Source organism: Balaenoptera physalus (genome assembly GCF_965194825.1).
Source record: "Balaenoptera physalus genome assembly, chromosome: X".
NCBI classification, from domain to species: Eukaryota; Metazoa; Chordata; class Mammalia; order Artiodactyla; family Balaenopteridae; genus Balaenoptera; species Balaenoptera physalus.
The window spans coordinates 105,273,289-105,294,981 of record NC_138903.1 but is presented as its reverse complement, the minus strand read 5'-3'; the positions used below and the strand labels follow the sequence as shown (position 1 = coordinate 105,294,981).

The 21,693-nt window shown below is 46.3% G+C and overlaps 1 protein-coding gene and 1 long non-coding RNA gene across 3 annotated transcripts; one reads left to right on the top strand and one right to left on the bottom strand.

Annotated features, from left to right (window-relative positions):
• Window positions 1-233: 233 nt before the first annotated feature.
• LOC309652102 lies at window positions 234-6,229 on the bottom strand. 2 transcript variants are annotated; one of them, XR_014258573.1, is made up of 4 exons: window positions 6,114-6,229; window positions 5,432-5,482; window positions 1,838-1,893; window positions 234-1,703 (listed from the first exon to the last, which is right to left on the bottom strand). It is a non-coding gene; the product is annotated as an uncharacterized lncRNA (long non-coding RNA). The 2 variants fall into 2 exon arrangements; XR_014258572.1 differs by having other exon boundaries at window positions 234-1,893.
• Window positions 6,214-10,520, top strand: RPL39 (ribosomal protein L39). The gene is made up of 3 exons (XM_082445641.1): window positions 6,214-6,340; window positions 7,557-7,660; window positions 9,809-10,520. Exons 1-3 carry the CDS (start codon window positions 6,338-6,340, stop codon window positions 9,855-9,857), a joined length of 156 nt encoding a protein of 51 aa, XP_082301767.1. The 5' UTR covers window positions 6,214-6,337; the 3' UTR covers window positions 9,858-10,520.
• Window positions 10,521-21,693: the final 11,173 nt, after the last annotated feature.

Here is a 21,693-nt window from a genome sequence, read left to right as displayed (position 1 = left end):
TAATTGAAAACAGGTACTGAAACATAATTGCACACCACTGTTTATAGCATTATTCATTATAGCCCAAAACACAGAAGCAACCCTAGTGTCCATCAACTGATAAATGGATAAACAAAATGATTATGTCCACACAGTGGAATATTATTCAGCCATAAAAAGGAAAGAATTACTGACACATGCCACATGAAGGAACCCTGAAAAATTGTGAAAGAAGCCAGACACAAATGGCCACATAATGTATGATTCCATTTATATGAAACGTCCAGAATATTCAAACCCATAGAAACAGAAAGTAGGTTAGTGGTTGCCTAAGGCTGGGGGGAGAAGGGGAATGGAGAGTGACTGCTAACGGGCACAGGTGTCTTTTGGGGGTAATGAAAGTGTTCTGGATTAGATACCGGTGGTGGTTGTACAACCTTGTGAACATACTAAAACCCACTGAATGGTACACTTTAAAATGGTGATGTTTATGGTATGTGAATCATAGCTCAAAAACAAAAAAAAAAGAATGAGGAGAGTAATTGGAAATAGTAAATATAGACAAATCTTTCAGTTTTGTTGTAAAGGAAGGAAAACAGCAGTAGTTGGAAAGGGAGTCGGGGTAAAGATCAGGTTTTTAAGATGGGAGAAACGACTGCGTATTTATTTGTGTGTTGATGGGAACAATCCAGGGAAAAGCAGGGACAAAAAGGGAGGAACTGCCAGAGGCAGGTTTCTGAATAGGTGACAGGGGTTAGGATCCATTGAAGGAACAGGACGAAGGCAGAGGATTCGAGTACAGTGCTGGTAGCTGGGATGCGGTAGGTGAGTTATGGAAGTTCTCCTGCCATTGCTGAAGTTTCCTCGGTGGCTAGGAAGCAAGGGCATCACTGAGAGTGAGAACGGAGGAAGAAGGGTTAAAACTGTCATTTAGGCCAAAAGTGGACCAAGCCTGGCCACTGCCTATTTGTGTACAGCCTGCTAAGAATGGCTTTTATATTTGTAAATGATGGAAAAAATCAAAAGAATAATATTTTGTGATACAAAAGAATTCTACGAAATTCAAATTTTAGTCTCCGTAACTAAAATTTTATCGGAACCTGGTCACACCCACTAGTTTATGTACTATCTAGCTACAGCAGCAGAGTTGAATAGTTGTAATAAACATCATATGTCGCCTGCAAAGCCTAAAATATTTGCTATCAGAAAATGTTTGCCAGCCCCTGGCCTAGGCCCTTGCTAATCACAGGCCAGCAGCATGCAGGTCACCTGGGAAGTTGTCAGGATCTGTAGTCGACCAAGATCCCCAGGTGATTCATGTGCACATTAAAGCTTGAGGAGCACTGCTCCAGGAGAATGGGAGGGTGGCTGCACCGGAGAAATGTAGAACTGTGGGGCAGCCTTCAGGGCCCACTTGAAGTCAGTGGTCGTGAACCCAGAGTGAGGTCAGTCGGTCTCCTCCAGGCTCATTCAGCTGTCAGAGGCATAGGCTGTCGAGCAGGTGGAGGACTGGATTTACCAGGGTTACGGTCTCTCCAGGCAAGTACAAGAAAGGGCAGGGTGTGGACGAGTGAGTGGCTGATACAATTTAAGCTAAATAAGGAGGGAAGAGGAGACACGGAGGGGCAGCGGAAGGAACAGGGAAAGGGCATAGGTTCAATGGATGGGTGGTCCCGGTGGGGTGGGAGCATCGTCCTCAGTGCTGGGGTCCTAGGGAAAGTCAGCTGCAAGGACAGCAGAGAGCGGGATCATGCCGAGGTCGAAGGGCTGGCAAGGGAGCAAGTGGCTGCGGTGCAGCGGAGGACGGGGTCACCGGAGGAGAGGAAGCCAAGGGGCCGCAAGTGGATACTGAACTCACCAGGAATCATGACAGGAGCAGTGCTGGAGAGAGCGGCAGTGAGCCAGGAGCTAAATCTGCAAGGAATGAAAGGGAGAGACTGGGAGGGACTGGGAAGTAGCTGCAACAAAAAAATCGCATCTTTGTGCTGGGACTGCAGCAGTGGCCCCCGTGGGCTCCTTGTTTCCACTCTTACCTCCGCTTCCATCTGCTCTCGGCACAGCTGCCCAAGCGATCTTTCTAAAATAACCACGTAAGTGCTGCTTGCCCTTCAAAAGCTTTCAACGGCTCCCATTTGCCTTCAGCAGTCATTTTGAAGCTCTACTCTGAGGAACCCTCTTGGCTGGTCAGAAGTGCTTCAGGGGTTCCTCAAACAAGAAGTGTCCAGGCCAAACAGTGAAGCTGTCAACTGCCCTGAGGGGCCTGTTCTTCTGTTTTGTCTGTTTGAGGTACTGAACTCTTAGTTGCGGCATGTGGGATCTAGTTCCCTGACCGGGGATCGAACCCAGACCCCCTGCATTGGGAGTGTGGAGTTTTAGCCACTGGACCACCAGGGAAGTCCCTAGCCAGCCTCATTTTAACTTGATTACCTCTGTAAAGACCCTACCTCCAAATAAAGTCACATTCTGAGGTACTGCATAAATTTCAAAGTCAAACTGACCAGATTTGCTGACAAATTGGATATGGGATGTGAGAGAAAAGAGAAGAGTGGACGGCTTCCCTGGTGGCGCAGTGGTTAAGAATCTGCCTGCCAATGCAGGGGACACAGGTTCGAGCCCTGGTCTGGGAAGATCTCACATGCCGCGGAGCAACTAAGCTCATGTGCCACAACTACTGAGCCTGTGCTCTAGAGCCCGTGAGCCACAACTACTGAGCCCACGTGCCACAACTACTGAAGCCCGCGCGCCTAGAGCCCGTGCTCCAGAATGAGAGAAGCCACTGCAATGAGAAGCCCGCGCACCGCAATGAAGAGTAGCCCCCGCTCGCCGCAACTAGAGAAAGTCCGTGCGCAGCAACTAAGACCCACCACAGCCAAAAATAAATAAATAAATAAAATAAATTTAAAAAAAATTTTTTTTAAATGAGGAAGTATTTTTTAAAAAAGAGAGAGAAGGGTGGAAAATAAATTTTGGCCTAAGCAACAGGAAGAATGGAGGTGACATTGCTGAGATGGGAAGGACTTTTGAGTGAGCCAGTTGACGGTGAAAATATCAGTTCTGTTTGGGACACATTAAGTTTAAAGACATCTATTAGACATCCAGGTGGGGACGTTGAAGGTGGTAGGAGTTCAAGGAGACATCCAGGCTGGAGATATACATTTGGGTGTTGTCAACCAAGAGAGTATTTAAATTTTTTTTTTTTTTGGCCGCGCTGTGTGGCATGCGGGATCTTAGTTCCCTGATCAGGGATCAAACCCGTGCCCCCTGCAGTGGAAGTGCCGAGTCTTAACCACTGGACTGCCAGGGAAGTCCAAGAAAACATTTAAAGCCATGATATTGGATGAAGTCACCAAGGAAGGGAGTGTATATAGAAAAGAGAAGAGGTCCAAATCTGAACCTCAGGGCTCTCCAATGTTAAAAAGTGAGATAAGGAAGAATCAGCAAAAGAAACTCAGAAGGGGTGCCATTCAATGTAGAAGGAAAGAACAACAAGTGTCCTATAAAGCTGTAAGAATTAAAAGGAAGATTTATATAAGCTCTTAGCACAGTGTCAGTCACACTCTAAACCTGAGGAAATGGTAGCTATGATGATGATGATAATGACGATGGTAATTCATCTACTAAAGGCTAATTTGTTGCTCCTTCTGGTCACCAAAAAGAAAATACTGGCTCTTAAATAAATAATAAAAATCCAAGGTAAGAAGCCCGAGGTCTCACTTGAATTAAATGTAAATTTCGATGAGGATCTGAATCTAAAAACTGGGTGGGATTAAAGTAACTAAACTGTTGCTGTTAAAAACCGGTAATTATTCAGGAATTCCCTGGCGGTCCAGTGGTTAGGACTCCGTGCTTCCACTGCAGGTGGCACGGGTTTGATCCCTGGTCGGGGAACTAAGATCCTGAAAGCCACGTGGCGTGGCCAAAAAGCAAACAAACAAAACCCTGGTAATTACTAAATTGGGCTCAAGCTTCCTATGGTTTCTGTATTCCCTCTCTAGATCTAAGGCACCAGCATCCAGTTGCCCAAGGCAGAGACCTGGGACTAAGACCTGCTAACTTTATGTCACAATCACCTTTTTTTTTTTTCCACATATGTAACCATTTATTAAGAACATTCAAAAAAATATGGAACGCTTCACGAATTTGTGTGTCATCCTTGTGCTGGGGCCATGCTAATCTTCTCTGTATCATTCCAATTTTAGTATATGTGCTGCCGAAGGGAGCACCACAATCACCTCTTGATCTTGTTTCTTCTTATTCAACGTCATGGTGACTACCTTACTTTGTGCCACCATCACTTCTTGTTTAGACTATTTCCAAAGCTTCCTACCTAGTTTGTTTGTTCTACCATCTGTCACTACCCCAATCCAGGGATTCGAAACCATTTTTGTGCCATGGAACCATTTGGCAGTCTGAGAAAGTTTCTGGACTTATTTTCAGAATTTTAAAAAAATTATTTATTTTATTTTTGGCTACGTCGGGTCATAGTTGCGGCATGTGGGATCTTTGTTGTGACATGCGGGATCCTTTGTTTTGGCATGTGGCTCTCTAGTTGTGGCTCACATGCTCAGTAGTTGCGATACGCAGGCTTAGTTGCCCCGGAGCATGTGGGATCTTAGTTCCCCAACCAGGGATCGAGCCTGCGTTCCCTGCATTGGAAGGCAATTCTTAACCACTGGATCGCCAGGGAAGTCCCTCAGAATCGTTTTTTTTTAAATAAATTTTATTTATTTTTGGCTGCATTGGGTCTTCGTTGCTGCATGCAGGCTTTCTCTAGTTGCGGCGAGCGGGGGCTACTCTTCGTTGCGGTGCGCAGGCTTCTCATTGCGGTGGCTTGTCTTGTTACAGAGCACGGGCTCTAGGCGCGCGGGCTTCAGTAGTTGTGGCTTGTGGGCTCTAGAGCGCAGGCTCAGTAGTTATGGCACACGGTCTTAGTTGCTCCGCGGCATGTGGGATCTTTCCGGACCAGGGCTCGAACCCGTGTCCCTTGCATTGGCAGGCAGATTCTTAATCACTGCTCCACCAGGGAAGTCCTTCTCAGAATGTTTTTAAATGCATAAAACAAAGTACACAGGATGATAAAGAAAACCAATCACACTGCAATACAGCTATCAAAATATTTTCTAAAAGAAATGTGTACTATAGCAACATACAGGATTAACAGAGTTCTTGTGGGTCTACTGTAATTTCAAAGAAGTGATGAGTACATAAACGATATTTCGAGACATCTGCATCAACTGCAGTGTGATATGAAACCATCTTTGATTTCTATTGGTGATCAAGTCACAGGTACTGCTAATGTCACTGTAGTTTGTTGCCTACATTTGTAAATAAAGAAAGCACTACGTTTCAGTTTGATGAAAACGAAGTTGTGATTTTTTTTTTCCATCCACGTTCATGTACCCTGTGAATTCTATACATTGACCCTTGTGGACCCCAGGTTAAATACCCTTACCTTAATCTATTGGTGCAAAAATGCTTGAAGTGACTGTAGAGATCTTTGTTTCTAAATGGGGAGAAGAAAAAGATGAAAACGGGGAACATTAACATCCAAAACGTGTGCCATTAATTCCTGTACATTTTGCCAAAGGTGGGTTACAAAGTCAGTCTGAGCTTCCTAGCAGCCAAGGAAATGTTCTGTCCAGAACTTTCTCAGTTTAAAACCTTGATTGGGGCCGTGATCCTTAGTACTCTGCGTTATGTAAAACCTTGATTGGTTATACAGTGCTGTATGTCAATTATATCTCAATAAAACTGGAAGGGAAAAAAAACCCCTTGATTGGCAGCCTCTTGCCTAGTCTAAAGCCCCATGGCCAACACCACTGTACCTTCCCATCCCGCACGGCCCAGCCTAGTGGAAACAACCGCCGAGAAAGAGCCGGGGGCCAACCCCCAGCCCACTCCGGCGGGGCGTTCCCAGCCCCCGCCCCTAGGCGCGCTCCCTCCCAAACGCAGGACCGAAGTCCCTTGCGCCGGAACATAACGTCTCCCCCGCCCTCGCTGGAGATAGCCTCGCCCACTCCGCTCCTCCCGCTTTCGGAAGGGTTTCTGCCTTGGCATTTATTACGGACTGTCTGTCTCACCCATGACACAGGGTGCCCCTGGCACACTAACGGGCTCCTGAAAAACCCACTTACGTAACTGAAGCAAAGGGAATTCCATTTCGCACGAACGAGCGCGGTTTCCCACGGCCTCACGGGAGCGTGTGCAGAGAGCGGCCGTCAGGGGGCGTTGGTTGGCGCACGGCGTGTCCTCCCCAAGCCCCGCCCCCGGCGGCGCCTTCTAAACACGTCCTTCCGCTGGATTCCTCCTCTTTTTCTCTTGTCCGCCATCCTATGTGCGGTTGGATTTGCTCCTTGTCATGGTAAGTCCATCCGTTACCATCAGCTCTGGGGTGGCTTTCCGAGACCTGAGGTCTTCGCGAGTTCGCCGGTGCCGTGGGCTGCGTCGATGTGCGGGACCCTTTTTAAGGCCTTTCCCAGAGGAGATGGAGTTGGGCCACGGCTCCAGTCCGAGGGCCTGGCGGGAAGCGAGCGAGCACCTGGGGAGGGGCGGGCTGCGCCGGGCCCGCGAGGTCCGAAGGGGCGCTCTCTGCTCCAGGCCACTGCTCAGGCGGGCAGGGATTCCCGTTTTTCCCGGAGCGAACTCTGTTTCGGGGGCAAGAAGAGAAGTCGAGGGGGTACCCCAGAAATCGTGGCCTGACTTCGGGCTGCCTGCGACACGCGGGATGTTCCTGGCATCGAAAAGGGAATGTAGGCTGCTGGTTTTCGAAGACTGTTTTTACTTGGGGGCCAGGATCCTTCCACGTTATGAGATTACAGGACTTTTTAGCCTTTTGTTCAGGTACTTGAACGTCACCGCGTAGAAACGCCTGGATCAAGGGGTGATGTGCTCTGAATGTGACGGGAAACTGGGAAGGTCATCCTTGGGAAAGTGACGTTTTAAATAGAGTTAGAATTAATACCAAAATGCTCAGTGGGTTAGAACAGATTTACCGCAAGTCAGGGACTTCGTGTAAATCTTTTTTTTTTTTTGCCGCTCCGTGCGGCTTGTTGGATTCCCGACCAGGGATCGAACCGGGGCCCCCAGCAGTGGAAGCGTGGGATCCTAACCACTCGACCACCAGGGAAGTCCCAGTACCCTGGTGTACAAAATAGTGCGCTGAGACTCACTGACTTGCAAGGGATTGTTCCTGAAAACCGCGTGCTTTAGTCCCCGCCATCTCTGACTATAGCCCTCTCAGTCCTGGGCTGACAGCAGGGAAGACTGGAACACGCCCTAGCCTTGGAGCAGAGAGAACCTGGGTTTGAATCCCAGCCAAATCTGCACATTAATACTCTGCTTTGGGGCAGGTTACCTACCTTCCTGACTACTGATTTTTCTTTGAACAGTGGGAATTATGGTATCTGCCTCCGGAGAAGTGGGGAACAAAGCAAAGGGCAGTGATGGGTTTAGCATCGAGAGGGTTGTTCTTGGTATATGTTAAGCATTCGACTATTTGTTGGATTTAGGGAGTTCCCGACTGAATCATTGGAGCAAGCTCTGGTATTGCTGTTAAATTGATTGCATTTCCTTCCCAGTCTTCTCACAAGACTTTCAGGATCAAACGATTCCTGGCCAAGAAACAAAAGCAGAATCGTCCCATTCCCCAGTGGATTCGAATGAAAACTGGTAATAAAATCAGGTAAAGGCAAACACTCCCCACCCTTGTGTTTTGTTGAACTTAGGATTACTTTGGGGGCATAAATGCACAATTGAAAGTTCTATGCAATTTAATTCGTCCTGAGCCACCATTCTGAAATTCTTTTGTTTTTTTTTTTAATGTGCTTCTTCTGGGTTTCTGGACGCAGTCAGCCCACAGCTGGGCTTAGGGGCAGACACTCCTCCAATATTTGTTAATTTCCTTGTTGTCTTCAGTCTGAGCCAGAACATAAGATGGAAGGCTGTCTCATTACACATCCCAGTGGGGAAGATCATAGTGTTTATCTTTTCTAAAGATTGGAAGATTGCTTTCCACTGCAGAAGTAATTGAAGTGATGGTTTTAGGAGAAAGACATTACTAGAATTGCTACAAAGGACCTCCGAGGTCGTCTAGGCTAACTCCAGGCAAAGCTATATCTAAAACTCAGGTCTCCTGCATGCCTTTCAGCCAAAATATTTTCAAAGCATTTTTAAGCTGACACTGTAGGGTGAGCCTAGCAAGTGGGTCCCTGCCAAGATTAAGACTGAAGCTCAGGAGTGCAAGATCGTGAAGCTAGTATAGAAGTCTGATTTGGTTGTATGGCAAGTAGAAGTGGGATTAGTTGGCTGATGTGAAGACCAAGATTAAGATGTGAATTGTCAGGGCTAAAATTGAAGGCCCATTTCCTTAATTCATTTAGCCAGTTAGACGTGAAAATCGCCACCCACTGTAGCTTTATAGGCCAATTGATTGCAACCTTTGGTTTATAGTGTCCTCATCCAATGATGGTAGGACCTGCCTTTATAGTTGTGAGGAATGAAAGAAATGTATATAAAGCTCAGTGCCTAGCTCAATAGAGGGTACCTGCAATTATCAGATGCTGGTCTCTTGCTCTGTGGTCTGGCTTTTTGTGTGTGTGTGTGTGTGTTGTCTAACTTTTAAAATGTATTGAAAGCAGGTTGCAATTACAGTGCTCCATTTCGTGGAAGTACTGACATAATCCTGCTGAAAGAAAATCTGTGTTGATAATTTTTGATTTTACCTTTTACAGGGGTAAAATCATGGCAGATCGACATGAACATTTCTGAGATAGCCTTAGCTCTGCAAATCACTTGGCTCTGGTATTGAAGTGACTGAAGGTGTTAATGTATTATTAAAATTATGCAAGGGCTTCCCTGGTGGCACAGTGGTTGAGAATCTGCCTGCCAATGCAGGGGACACGGGTTCGAACCCTGGTCTGGGAAGATCCCACATGCCGCGGAGCAACTAGGCCCGTGAGCCACAACTACTGGGCCTGCGCGTCTGGAGCCTGTGCTCCGCAACAAGAGGCCGCGATAGTGAGAGGCCCGCGCACCGCGATGAAGAGTGGCCCCCGCTTGCCGCAACTAGAGAAAGCCCTCGCACAGAAATGAAGACCCAGCAGAGCCAAAAATAAAAATATAAAAATAAAGAAAGAAATAAAGATTACTCTTAAAAAAAGAAAGAAATAGGCTGCATTAAAAATAAATTATAGGGGCTTCCCTGGTGGCGCAGTGGTTGAGAATCTGCCTGCCAATGCAGGGGACACGGGTTCGAACCCTGGTCTGGGAAGATCCCACATGCCGCGGAGCAACTAGGCCCGTGAGCCACAACTACTGGGCCTGCGCGTCTGGAGCCTGTGCTCCGCAACAAGAGGCCGCGATAGTGAGAGGCCCGCGCACCGCGATGAAGAGTGGCCCCCGCTTGCCACAAGTAGAGAAAGCCCTCGCACAGAAACGAAGACCCAACACGCCAAAAATTAAAAAAATAATAAATAAATAATAAATAAAAAAAATTAAAAATAAATAAATAATTTAAAAAAGTGAATGAGTGTACACTTGGGGAGAGGAGAGAGCTTCTCCACTACTTAGTCCCTATAAGGAACCAGTGTGTGTTTTCCTTAGCCTGGAATCATTTTGAGAGGTAAAAAATTGCTTTGACTAGTTCTTTAACACATCTAGCAAATCGTTTTTTACTCTCCAAAAAGAGCTCCAAACTTGTTAAAGGTAGGGAAAGTGGAACTCTTTTTCTTTCAAAGATTTTTATGGTACTTTAAGGCAAAGTTTGTGGTCAATAAGAGCAGCTAAATTGGGGTCAGACTGCCTTTGTAATTTGTGATTTCCTTCTGTGTAGGTACAACTCTAAGAGAAGACACTGGAGAAGAACCAAGCTGGGTCTATAAGGAGCCTCACATATGAAGTGGCACACATAATCAGAACATCACTAGTGTCTGGAACAGCTGCCTGTGTTTGATGCTCTCTCCTCTTTTCTTGATCTTTCCTCACCACTGCTCACTGTGTAGCTCAGTAATAAACATGTGAACCTTTTGTTGGAACTGTTACTGTATTATTCTGGTTTGTGATGATGTACTGAATAAATACCCCTCCTATCAGGTGTAACACAGGACTGTTCAATGATAGAAATGTTCTCTAGTTACCAGGTACTTAGAGTATGGCTAGTAAAAGTAAGGAACTGGTTTGTTAGATTTTGTTGTTTAATAGCTCCCTGTAACTAGCAGCTCTTACTCCTACTGTTACGGGAAGTGCGCGTATGTGTCATCCTCATACCTGAGGGTAGCACCTTCTTAAAAGGCTTTGGGGGGGGGGCGGCGTACCACGATGCAGGCAGGGTCTTAGTTCCCTGACCAAGGATCGAACTCGTGCAGCCTTAACCACTGGACTGCCAGGGAAGTCCCATAAAAATCATTCATATACTATTCTATGGTGCCAGTCCTCAAAGAGTAGGAATCACGTGAACCAGGGATTGGCAAACTGGTCTGCTGACTGTTTTCGTATGGCCTGTGAAATAAAGTTCTGCATTTTTTAAAAATAAATTTATGTATTTATTTTTGGCTGCGTTGGGTCTCTGTTGCTGTGCGCGGGCTCAGTATTTGTGGCTTGCAGGCTCTAGGGCGCAGTCTCAGTAGTTGTGGCGCACGGGCTTAGTTGCTCCGAGGTATGTGGGATCCTCCCGGACCAGGGCTTGAACCTGTGTCGCCTGCATTGGCAGGCCGATTCTTAACCACCACACCACCAGGGAAGTCCCTGCATTTTTAAATGGTTGAAAGAAATCAAGAGTATTTTTGACATTTAATACATTCAAATTTACAGGCCAGGCACTATTAGGTACTTGAGTTTAACCGATGGATAGACAGATGTATGTTAGGCTAGTAATAGGCCAATACACAGGCCATATCTAACGTCTGGGAAAGATGGGAGGAAGCCAGAGTGCCAGTTACCTGTGGAATTAGGCTGGAACTGCCGCAGAGGAAGGGGAATCAGGTTTGGTGCTAACTCCCTACCCATCTTGTGGGGAGCCTGCGCTGGACAGAGCCGAGAAAGCAAGTGAAAGGAGCTGTCAGAGTGCAGCAAATGGTGGTTGCACCCCTTGCACAGCCGAGGGGCCCCTGACCTGTAACCACACTAGGAGGCTCATGACCACAGTCCTTAAGAAGGACCACTGTGCTCACCAGAGGTTTGAAGGGTGGGCTGCAGAATACCCACCAGCCCAAGAACGTGGGAGCTGCCAACAGATCTTGGAAAAACATTTCCACTTCCTTTACAAGCTCCTAGATTTCAAATATTTTCTCTTATTGCATCTGTTTCCCTCATATTCAAAGACAGCTGCCACTGTGTGAACAGCAGTTGGTAAATGTTAATGTGCTAAAAATGTTATTCAAGTCCAAGGCAGAGGGACTTGATAAAATTGACAGTCATGTGATGGAAATTTCTAACCATTTTGGAGTATTAGGAATACCTCACCCTCACCATTCAGAGTAGGTTGGCTCCTTGCTGAGCCCAGGGAGGTTAGGACAAGGCCAAGGTCACACGGCAGAGGGAGCTTTCTCTATAGACCTTGAATAAGGAGGATTAAAATTGAAAGGGAAAATGATGGACACCAGGGTTGGTTGGCCATGTAAAAGGGGTTTCTTTTGAGCCTGGGGTTGGACACAGGTCCTGGATCCAGTGGCTCCTCACTGCCTCGTACAGTAAGTGCCGGTATTTGTTTCCTCGGTGGACTAGATTGCTGCTTCCTGAAGGGAGGAATGGGAGCTTTGAGATATTTAGGACTTATATTTACCTATAAGAGGTGCAGCATAAGATCAGCTTTTAAAAGACAGTCAACCCCTTGGTGATGCTGTCCATCCCTCAATGGCCTACTGAGAGGCAGCAGCAGAGTGGTGGCCAAGAGTTGGCAGTCTGGAGTGACAAGACTGCATAGTCTGCATTCAAATCCGGCTCTTCATGCACCAGCTGTAAGCCTCAGTGTCATCTGCAATATGGGACCTCCCTCAGAGGGCTGTGAGGATGAAGTTAATAATGCACTGAAGCAGTTGATTCAGTGCCTAACTAGGAAAAGGGGAAGAGGAATGGGGAGTGAGCAGGATTAAAGTTCTGGTGTGGACCCCTCCCCAGCAGACATGGGCTGTATGCTGGATAAAGCAAAAATAAGACACAGGGACCAAAGATAGTGGGAAGCGGCAGGTCGTCAGGGGGGAAATCAGGCAGAGCTGGCATGGAGTTGGTGCTCAATGTCAGCCTTTGGAGAGATGCCAGTTCCCTTCTAGTTCCAGGATTTGAATTTGGAGTAGAGTAACCCCTCGAGGTCTTGGAAAGAAAGGAGGTAGGGTGACTTGAGAACTAAAATCCTGGGCCTTACACTCACCTCCAGTTGAATCCCACCTCTGTTACTGAACCAGCTGTGGAAACATCAGGAGACTTATCCAGAATCATACCTACTTCGGGTTTGTAAGGATTGAATAATAATGTCGATCAAGGATCAGTCCTACCAGATAATTCTCCCATTTTACAGATGAAAAAAAGTTAAACAATTCTCAAACAAAAAAATTTAAGAAAAAGAAGAAAGGGGAATTCCCTGGCAGTCCAGTGGTTAGGAATTGGCGCTTTCATTGGCCAGGGTAAAAAAAGAGTTCCACAATTCTCATTCCTGCTGATAGCAACTAACAGTTTGAGCACTTAACATGGCAGGTAGCTGCTGTCAGCAGGAATGGCAATGAGAACCAAATTGAACAGGAAGTAGATTTTCTTGGAAAGAACAGGGTGAAATATTAACCATTTACCCTTCCCTGAGGGTGTTTTAGCCCAGAGAAGCAAACATGAAGCCCCTGCTTATGCAAAACGTTGGGTATTTGGGGAGCCAGAGGCAACTATGACCCTCACAGGTATTGCAGCCAAGAGAGCTACCGTGCATCTGTACCTGTGCACATCAGATATGCCCATCTGGGAACCGAGGGAGGGAGGGTGGCAAACCCTCGGAGAAAACTAATCGATCATTCTTCATTGGGAGCAACTTTGCCCCCCAGGGGACATTTGGCAATGTCTGGAGACATCTTTGGTTGCAACAACTAGGGGACGGGGAGGTACCACTGGCAGCTTAGCGGATGTTTAGCCAGGGATGCTGCTAAACATCCTTACCACGCATAGGACAATCCTCCACAACAAAGAATCATCGGGCCCAAAATGTCAGTAGTGCCAAGGTTGAGAAACCGTAGTTTAATAGCCCTGTGGCCAGCCAGAGTGAGCTTTTCGAGACACAGATCTGCTGGCACACCACTCCCCCTTCCAACCCTTCACACTACTCGGGATAAATCTCACTTCTTAACATGGCCCAAAAGGAGCACGGGTGGCTCCTACCCTCTCTTCACTCACAAAACTGGATCCAGCCACACTGACCTCTTTGTCTCTCAAAGCATCAAGCTCCACCCTGCCTCAGCCTTCCCACTGTTATTCCCTTGACCTGGAATGTTCTCTCTCCTCACCTGGTGAACTCCCATTCATCCTTCAGGTCTCAAGCTACTTTGCACCTCCACAGGGAGACCTTCCCTGACTGCTCCTCTCCCCTCAATCCAGTTAGGTCCTGCCGCTTAGTACCTCTAAATCACCCTGTGGAGTTTCCTTCCTAATTGTAACTGTAAAGGTCTATGTGTGGTTAGTTAATTGACGTCTGTCTCACTCATTAGACTGAGCTCTACAAGGATAGGGTCTGTCTTGCTCACTGCTGATTGCTCTTACATACCAGCAGCTGGCATAACAGAGGTGCCCAATAAATATATTTGTTGAGTGAGTGAGCAAAGGAAGTGCTCAATAAATTTTTTGAACGGATGAATGAATGAATGAGGAGAGGGACATACAAGGGAGCAAGAGCAGTGCAAAATGTGTGCCTTAATGTGTGTTTACAAAGGGTGAGGGAGGAATGACTTGCCTGGGGAGTTGGGGGAAGGCCTCACCCAGGTTCACGAGGAGGCAAATGGTGTGTGTGTGCGCATGCATGGTTGGTAGGTAGGTAGCTGGGGTTTAAGGCGCTAGGGAAAGAATCTGGAGAATCGGGCACATCATGAAAGCTCAGGCATAACGAGTAGGGAATGGCACTGTTCTCACTACTCACCCTCTGTAGGAGCACCTCATTCACCACACTGATGGACCGACACCCGCACTTGAACTATGGTCACTGATGAGGCCACCTGCAGCTGCATGTCCAAAGCTGTCGCTGGAGACCCAAGAGCAGTGGGACAGGACTTGTGCCTCAGCCTGACCCTAAGTGGAACTGCGTTCTCTCTTTTTTAAAATTAATTAATTAATTAATTTAGTTTTGGCTGCATTGGGTCTTCGTTGCTGCACGCAGGCTTTCTCTAGTTGCAGCGAGCGGGGCTGCTCTTCGTTGTGGTGCATGGGCTTCTCATTGCGGTGGCTTCTCTTGTGGAGCACGGGCTCTAGGCGCGCGAGCTTCAGTAGTTGTGGCACGCGGGCTCTAGAGCGCAGGCTCAGTAGTTGTGGCACATGGGCTTCAGTAGTTGTGGCACGCGGGCTCTAGAGCGCAGGCTCAGTAGTTGTGGCACTGCGCCACCAGGGAGGTCCCAGCCCCATTTAATATTAACACATGGTTAATCGTGAAAGCCACAGTCACAGTGCAACCTACCTTACCGTTTAAATGAAAGAAGACAGGCATTACCAACAGTTAGGTACCAGAGTAACTGAAGTAAGACAAGATATAGTCCCAGTTTTACAGCTACAATGAGTCTGCTACTAACAAACCATGTCAGCTTTGGGGACTTCAGTTTCCTGCCGCTCAAAATGAGGAAATTGGTTCTAAAATCATGAACCTCTAATGCCACATTTGTAAGTCTCTAAATGTGTATCTGATTCATTAGAAAAAGTGTTTCCACAGGGGCCACCAAAGGGAGAAAGGCATTGGAACAGAATGCAAATGACCTACAAAAAAACAACTGTTTGTTAGTTTAATCAGAAAGCCTGTGGATCTAATTCAAGGTCAGCTGCCTCTGACTCCCACTTGTTCATTCCGCAAACACCCAATACAGACTACGAGGTGGATGCATGGCGCTGGGTGCTGGGTGCTGGGCTGCAGGGGTGAGCCACATCCACAGGCCCCCATCTTCACCGGCTCACAGTCTGCAGGGGACAGATGAATGTGCAGACAGCCGCAGCCCCTGATGCTAAGTGCTGTAGTGAGGAAGGCACTAGGTCCTTGGGAACCTGCCCTGAACATGGGAGTGAGGGGCTGAGGAAGAGCAAGCTGAGCCCCGAAGGCCAAAGAGGAGTTAGATCTGGTGGGTGGAGTGTGGTGTGCTCATGTCCTACACAGAGGATACAGACTGTGAAAAGGCCCAGTCAGGAAAAAGCTGGGAGGGACTTCCCTGGTGGTCCAGTGGTTAAGACTCTACGCTTCCACTGCACGGGGCGTGGGTTCGATCCCTGGGCGGGGAACTAGATCCCACATGCCATGTGGGCGCACCTCCCCCCAAAAAAAATAGATAGAAAGCTGGGAGACTTTAGGGAACTGAAAGTCACTCTGTGTGGCAGAAGTGTGGGAAGGGGACATACTCGGGGGTGGCGGGAGAGGGGTGCCCAGAGGAAGTAGTAATGAAGGAGGAAGCTGGAGAGTAAGCAGAGGCCAGATCACCGGGAGCCTCAAAGCCTTGAGACAGAGCTTGGATTGCATCTTGAGGCCCAGAAAAACATTGAAGGGCTTGAAAATGGACAGATGCCCATCGGATTTGGGTTTAAGAAATCACCGGGGTTAGTGTGTGGAGTGCTAACATCAGACTGGCTGGGGATGGGGCAGCATAGGCTAGAAGTAGAGACTAGTAAGAGGCTGTGGTTTGTAGTCCGCATGAGAAAGGATGGTGGCCAGCACTAGGGCAGAGGCAGTGGAGATGGAGTTAAATGGACAGAGGAGAGATTTTGTAGAATCAACAAGACTTGTGACTGACTGAGTGTAGGAGAAGAGGAACAGGGAAGTGGCAAGGATGACGCCCAAGTTTCTGGCTTGAGCAGCAAGGTGGTTGGTGGTGTCATTAGCTGAGAGGGAAAGACCATGAGAATAGTTTTCTGGTGGGAAAGCGGAGTGGTCAAGGGTTCAGTTTGGGGTATATTTAGCATGGGACGGCTGTAAGCCTTCCAGGTGAAGATGCTCAATAGACAGTTGAGTAGTGAATATTCGAGTCAAGAGAGAACTGGAGAAACCTGTGGGATTAGAGGAGGGGTCTTGTCTTGACCCGGGGAGTGACAGCTTGTTTGCATAATGATGTGAAGGGCACGGAAGGGAAGAAGTAGGAACACAGAAGGGACAATACAAATAGTCAGTGGATCAAAGCTCCCAAGGGCTGGGAAGTGATGAGTCAGAGCACAGGAGTAGGGATTTGTCTCACAGAGGAGGAGAGCCTAGGAGTTAAGAGGTCAGACTCTGGAGTCCGGGTTGGAACACTTGGTTCTAACACCTTCTAGCTGTGAGACCTTGGGCAAGTCACTTACTTTCCCTGAGTCTCAGTTTTCCTTGACTATAAAATGAGGAAATTATGAGAACCTCGGAATTTCGATGTGATGATTAAAGGAGATAATGCATGCACTATGCTTACTATCGACTGAAAAAAACCACAAAAACTCCCACAACCTAAAAGTTGCGAGTTATGTTTTATTCAGGGACCTTAGTGAGGACTACAGCCCAGGAGACAGTCTCTCAGATAGCTCTGAGGAAATGTTCCAGAGAGGCGAGGGAGGAGCCACGATATATAGGAGTTTTTGCTGGAAAAAAAATATAGTCAAACATCAGAAGATTACTGCTAATCACAAAAAAACAGACCTCTCAAGTTAATGATTTCAGCGCTTTTCTATGTATGGGAAGATGCAAGAGTCTGGGCTCATGGAAATCATTCCTTAGATATGCATCTTAACTATCTAGGGCCAGTATCCTGTTTCTCTTCATCCGAATTCCCCTCAGGGCGCGCCGTCGGGACGTCTGCAGTGGCTGATGGTTTGATGGTGGGCGACATTCTTGTTTACTGAAATGGCACGCAACCTTTTTTTGTCTGCATTACCATAGTGCCTGGCATGCAGTTAACACTGCATCAGTGGTAACTGTTATAACAGGAGCACAGGAAGGGAAAAATGGGTGCACATGCAGGTCAGTTCATAGGTTTGGTTGCAGGAAGCTGAACAAATTTTTTTAGGTGATTTCTGTCTTTTTGATGAAATAGAAAGTGAGGTTATCTACTGGGGGGGGGCTACCTGCTAATGTCTCTTTGGGGTAGAAAAGCCATTCATTTGGCACTGACTAGGAGATAGGACAGTCACTATCAACAGAGGGTCAACAGACTGACAGCCACTTAAATCATCAAGACTTGCTTTTAAATTAAAGTAAAAATGAAAACAGCGGAATGACTCCTCATTTTGTAGCCTAGTACCAAAACTTGTAGAGTACAGGGAATTCCCTGGTGATCCAGTGGTTAGGACTCGGGACTTTCACGGCCGTGGGCCCGTGTTCAATCCCTGGTCGGGGGACTAAGATCCCACAAGCAGCACAGGGTGGCCAAAAAATAAAATAAAATAAATTTAACTCAGTTATCTTAAAAAAAATTGTAGAGTACATATTCAGAAGTATTTGTTCATCTAATTTTTTTCCTGATCTAGTTTTTTTTAAATATATTTATTTATTTACTTATTTGGATGCACCGGGTCTCAGTTGCAGCATGTGGAATCTTTTAGTTGCAGCATGTGGGATCTAGTTCCCTGACCAGGGATCGAACTCGGGCCCCCTGCATTGGGAGCACGGAGCCCTAGCCACTGGACCACCAGGGAAGTCCCTCTAGTTTTTTAATAGACTTTATTTTTTAGAACAGTTTTAGATTTAGAGAAAAGTCGAGAAGATAATATAAAGTTCATAGTTTATTCAGATTTTTTTAGTTTTTACCTAATAGCCTTTTTCTGCTCCAAGATCCCATCCAGGATACCACATTGCATATGGTAGTTATGTCTCCTTAGGCTCCTCTTGGCTGTGATAGTGTCTCAGACTCTCCTTGTTTTTGATGACTGCTGTCGAACCCAAGTTCGTGGGCCCAATGCACAGTGAGGCCAAACAAACCAAAACGTTTGAGTCTGGATCAGAACTCTTTGCTTGGCCTTAGCAATAAACCTTTCTCTGCTCCAAACTCTGATGTTTCTATTTGTTTGGCCTCACTGTGTGTCAGGCCCATGAACTTGGGTTCAACAACATGAGCTTGACAGTTTTGAGTACTGGTCAAATATTTTTTTAGGATGCCCCTCTATTGGATTGTGTTTGATGTTTTTCTCATTATTAGACTGAGATTATAAGTTTTGGGGAAGGAAGATCACAGAGGTAACGGGCTGTTCTTATCAGATCATTTCAAGGGTATGTACTCTCACCATGATTTATCATCATTGATGTTGACCTTGATAAACTGGCTGAAGTAGTGTTGGTCAGGTTTCTCCACTGTACAGTTACTCTATTTTCCCCCTTCCCGACTGTACTCTTTGGAAGTAAGTCACAATGTGCAGCTTAAGAAGTGGGGAGTCATGCTCCCCCGCTTTAACTCTTCAAGGGACGAGTAGCTCCATAAATTACCCAGAATTTTTCTGCATGGGAGATTTGTCTCTTCTTCCCTATTTACTTATTCTGTCATTTGTTTATATCAAAATGGACGTATGGATTTTTATTTATTTATTTATTTGGCTACGTCGGGTCTTTAGTTTGCGGCAAGCGGGATCTTTTAGTTGCGGAACGAGAACTCTTAGTTGCGGCCTGTGGGATCTAGTTCCCTGACCAGGGATCGAACCCTGGCCCCCTGCATTGGGAGCGTGAAGTCTTAACCACTGCGCCACCAGGGAAGTCCCAGTACATAGCCTTTTTGAATTGGCTTTGTTCACCTAGTAATAATGCATTTAAGGTTCTTCCATGTCTCCCACTGGACAACTAGGGAAGTCCCTGGATGTTTATTTTATACTTATGGTATAATCCAATATTTCCCCAGCCCAGAATCAGCCATTTCTCCAAGGAGACAAGGAACCTTGGTTCTTTTTATTGGAGAATGGTATTTGAAACCACCATCTAAGCATTAGATATGTTCCATCTGAATAAACTTTAATTTGATCACAAATTTATTATCTTGGAGTAACACAGTTGCTTTTTTTATGAGTCAGTGTTCACCCAGAGAAGCAGGACCAGTAGGAGATATATAATGAGGGATTTATTGCAAGGAATTGGCTTCTGTGATTATGAGGCCTGAGAGGCAAATTGGGAACTCCCAGGGCAGGCCTTCAGGAAAGGCAGACAGGATCTCACAGGCATGACTGTCCACTGGCTGAAGCTGCTGCCCACAGGCAGAATTTCTTTTCTTGGGAGAGCCTCAGCCCTGCTTTTAAGGCTTTGCACCTGATCAAATCAGGCCCACCCATGTTATCTAAGATAATCTCCTTTACTTAAAGTGAGCTAACTATGGACTTTAATTACATCTGCAAAATACCTTGACTGAAACACCTAGATTAGTGTTTGAGTAACTGGGGGCTGGAGCCTTGCCAAGTTGACACATCAAAAAGACCATCACACCTTTAAGATGTTCTGAATTCAGGAGGACCTTATCAGTTGAGTGTGCTCCGTAAATGTACATTTTCTGGATGACTGAGGAGTGTGCCCATAGGAACCCAAGCTTTTAGACTGTTACCTATTTAGGATGTGTCATAAACTTCTCTGCCTTCTTCAACAGAGATACTAAACACTTTAACCTGGTTGTAATGACCCAGGGCCCCTATGTGAACACCATTTATCACACTGAACTGAGCTTACAGGGTTGCTTCAGGGCCTCTGAGGCCTGGAAGGAGCCTTATCTCCACACCCAGGGACCTCATTGCTCTAGTTCTTCTAATTCCTCTGTCAGCTTTCTATTTACATACTTCTTACTCCTTCCCTTTCTGAAGGCTGCCCCTCCTCACTTCTCTTTCATTAATTCAATAACTCTGTGTCTGTGTTCTCACTGCTCTCTAATCTAATCTAAGAGGACATTTCTCTCTGGTTCTTTCTGTTTTGTTTTGTTTTTTAAGTAACAGTTTTATTAAGATATAATTCACGGAGTATACAATTCACTCATTTAAAGTGTACAGTTCAGTGGTTTTTAGTATATTCACAGATATGTGCAGCCATTGCCAAAGTCAATTTTAGAACATTTTCGTCACCTTAAAAAGAAATTGCCGGGGCTTCCCTGGTGGCGCAGTGGTTGAGAATCTGCCTGCCGATGCAGGGGACACGGGTTCGAGCCCTGGTCTGGGAGGATCCCACATGCCGCAGAGCAACTAGGCCCGTGAGCCACAACTACTGAGCCTGCGTGTCTGGAGCCTGTGCTCCGCAACAGGAGAGGCCGCGATAGTGAGAGGCCCGCGCACCGCGATGAAGAGTGGCCCCCGCTTGCCACAACTGGAGAAAGCCCTCGCACAGAAACGAAGACCCAACACACCCAAAAATCAATCAATCAATCAATCAATAAATTTATTAAAAAAAAATTGCCAATAGAAAGCCCAGAAAGAAACCCACGTGCTTATGGTCAATTAATCTATGACAAGGGAGGCAAGAATATACAGTGGAGAAAAGACAGCCTCTTCAATAAGTGGTGCTGGGAAAACTGGACAGCTACATGTAAAAGAATGAAATTAGAGCATTCTCTAATACCATATACAAAAAATAAACTCAAAATTAAAAAAAAAATTCAAAATGGATTAAAGACCTAAATGTAGGACCGGATACTATAAAACTCCTAGAGGAAAACATACGCAGAACACTGTTTGACATAAGTCACAGCAATAGTTTTTGGATCTGTCTCCTAGAGTAATGGAAATAAAAACAAAAGTAAACAAATGGGACCTAATTAAATTTAAAAGGTTTTGCACAGCAAAGGAAACCATAAACAGAATGAAAAGACAACCTACCGACTAGGAGAAAATATTTGCAAATGATGCTACTGACAAGGGATTAATTTCCAAAATATACTAACAACTCATACAGCTCAATATCAAAAAAAAAACCCAATTAAAAAATGGGCAGAAGACCTAAATAGACATTTCTCCAAAGAAGACATACAGATGGCCAACAGGCACATGAAAAGATGCTCAACATCACTAATTATTAGAGAAACGCAAATCAAAACTACAATGAGGTATCACCTCACACCAGTCAGAATGGCCATTATTAAAAAGTCTACAGGGGGGCTTCCCTGGTGGCGCAGTGGTTAAGAATCTGCCTGCCAATGCAAGGGACACAGGTTCGAGCCCTGGCCGGGGAAGATCCCACATGCCGCGGAGCAACTAAGCCCGTGAGCCACAACAACTGAGCCTGCGCTCTAGAGTCCGCAAGCCATAACTACTGAGCCCACATGCCACAGCTACTGAAGCTCGCACGCCTAGAGCCTGTGCTCCGCAACAAGAGAAGCCACGACAGTGAGAAGCCTGCACACTGCAACGAAGAGTAGCCCCTGCTCACCACAACTAGAGAAAGCCCACGCACAGCAACAAGGACCCAACACAGCCAAAAATAAATAAATAAATTTATTTAAAAAAAAAAAAGTCTACAGGGGCTTCCCTGGTGGTGCAGTGGTTAAGAATCCACCTGCCAATGCCGGGGACACGGGTTTGAGCCCTGGTCCGGGAAGATCCCACATGCCGCGGAGCAACTAAGCCCATGCACCACAACTACTGAGCCTG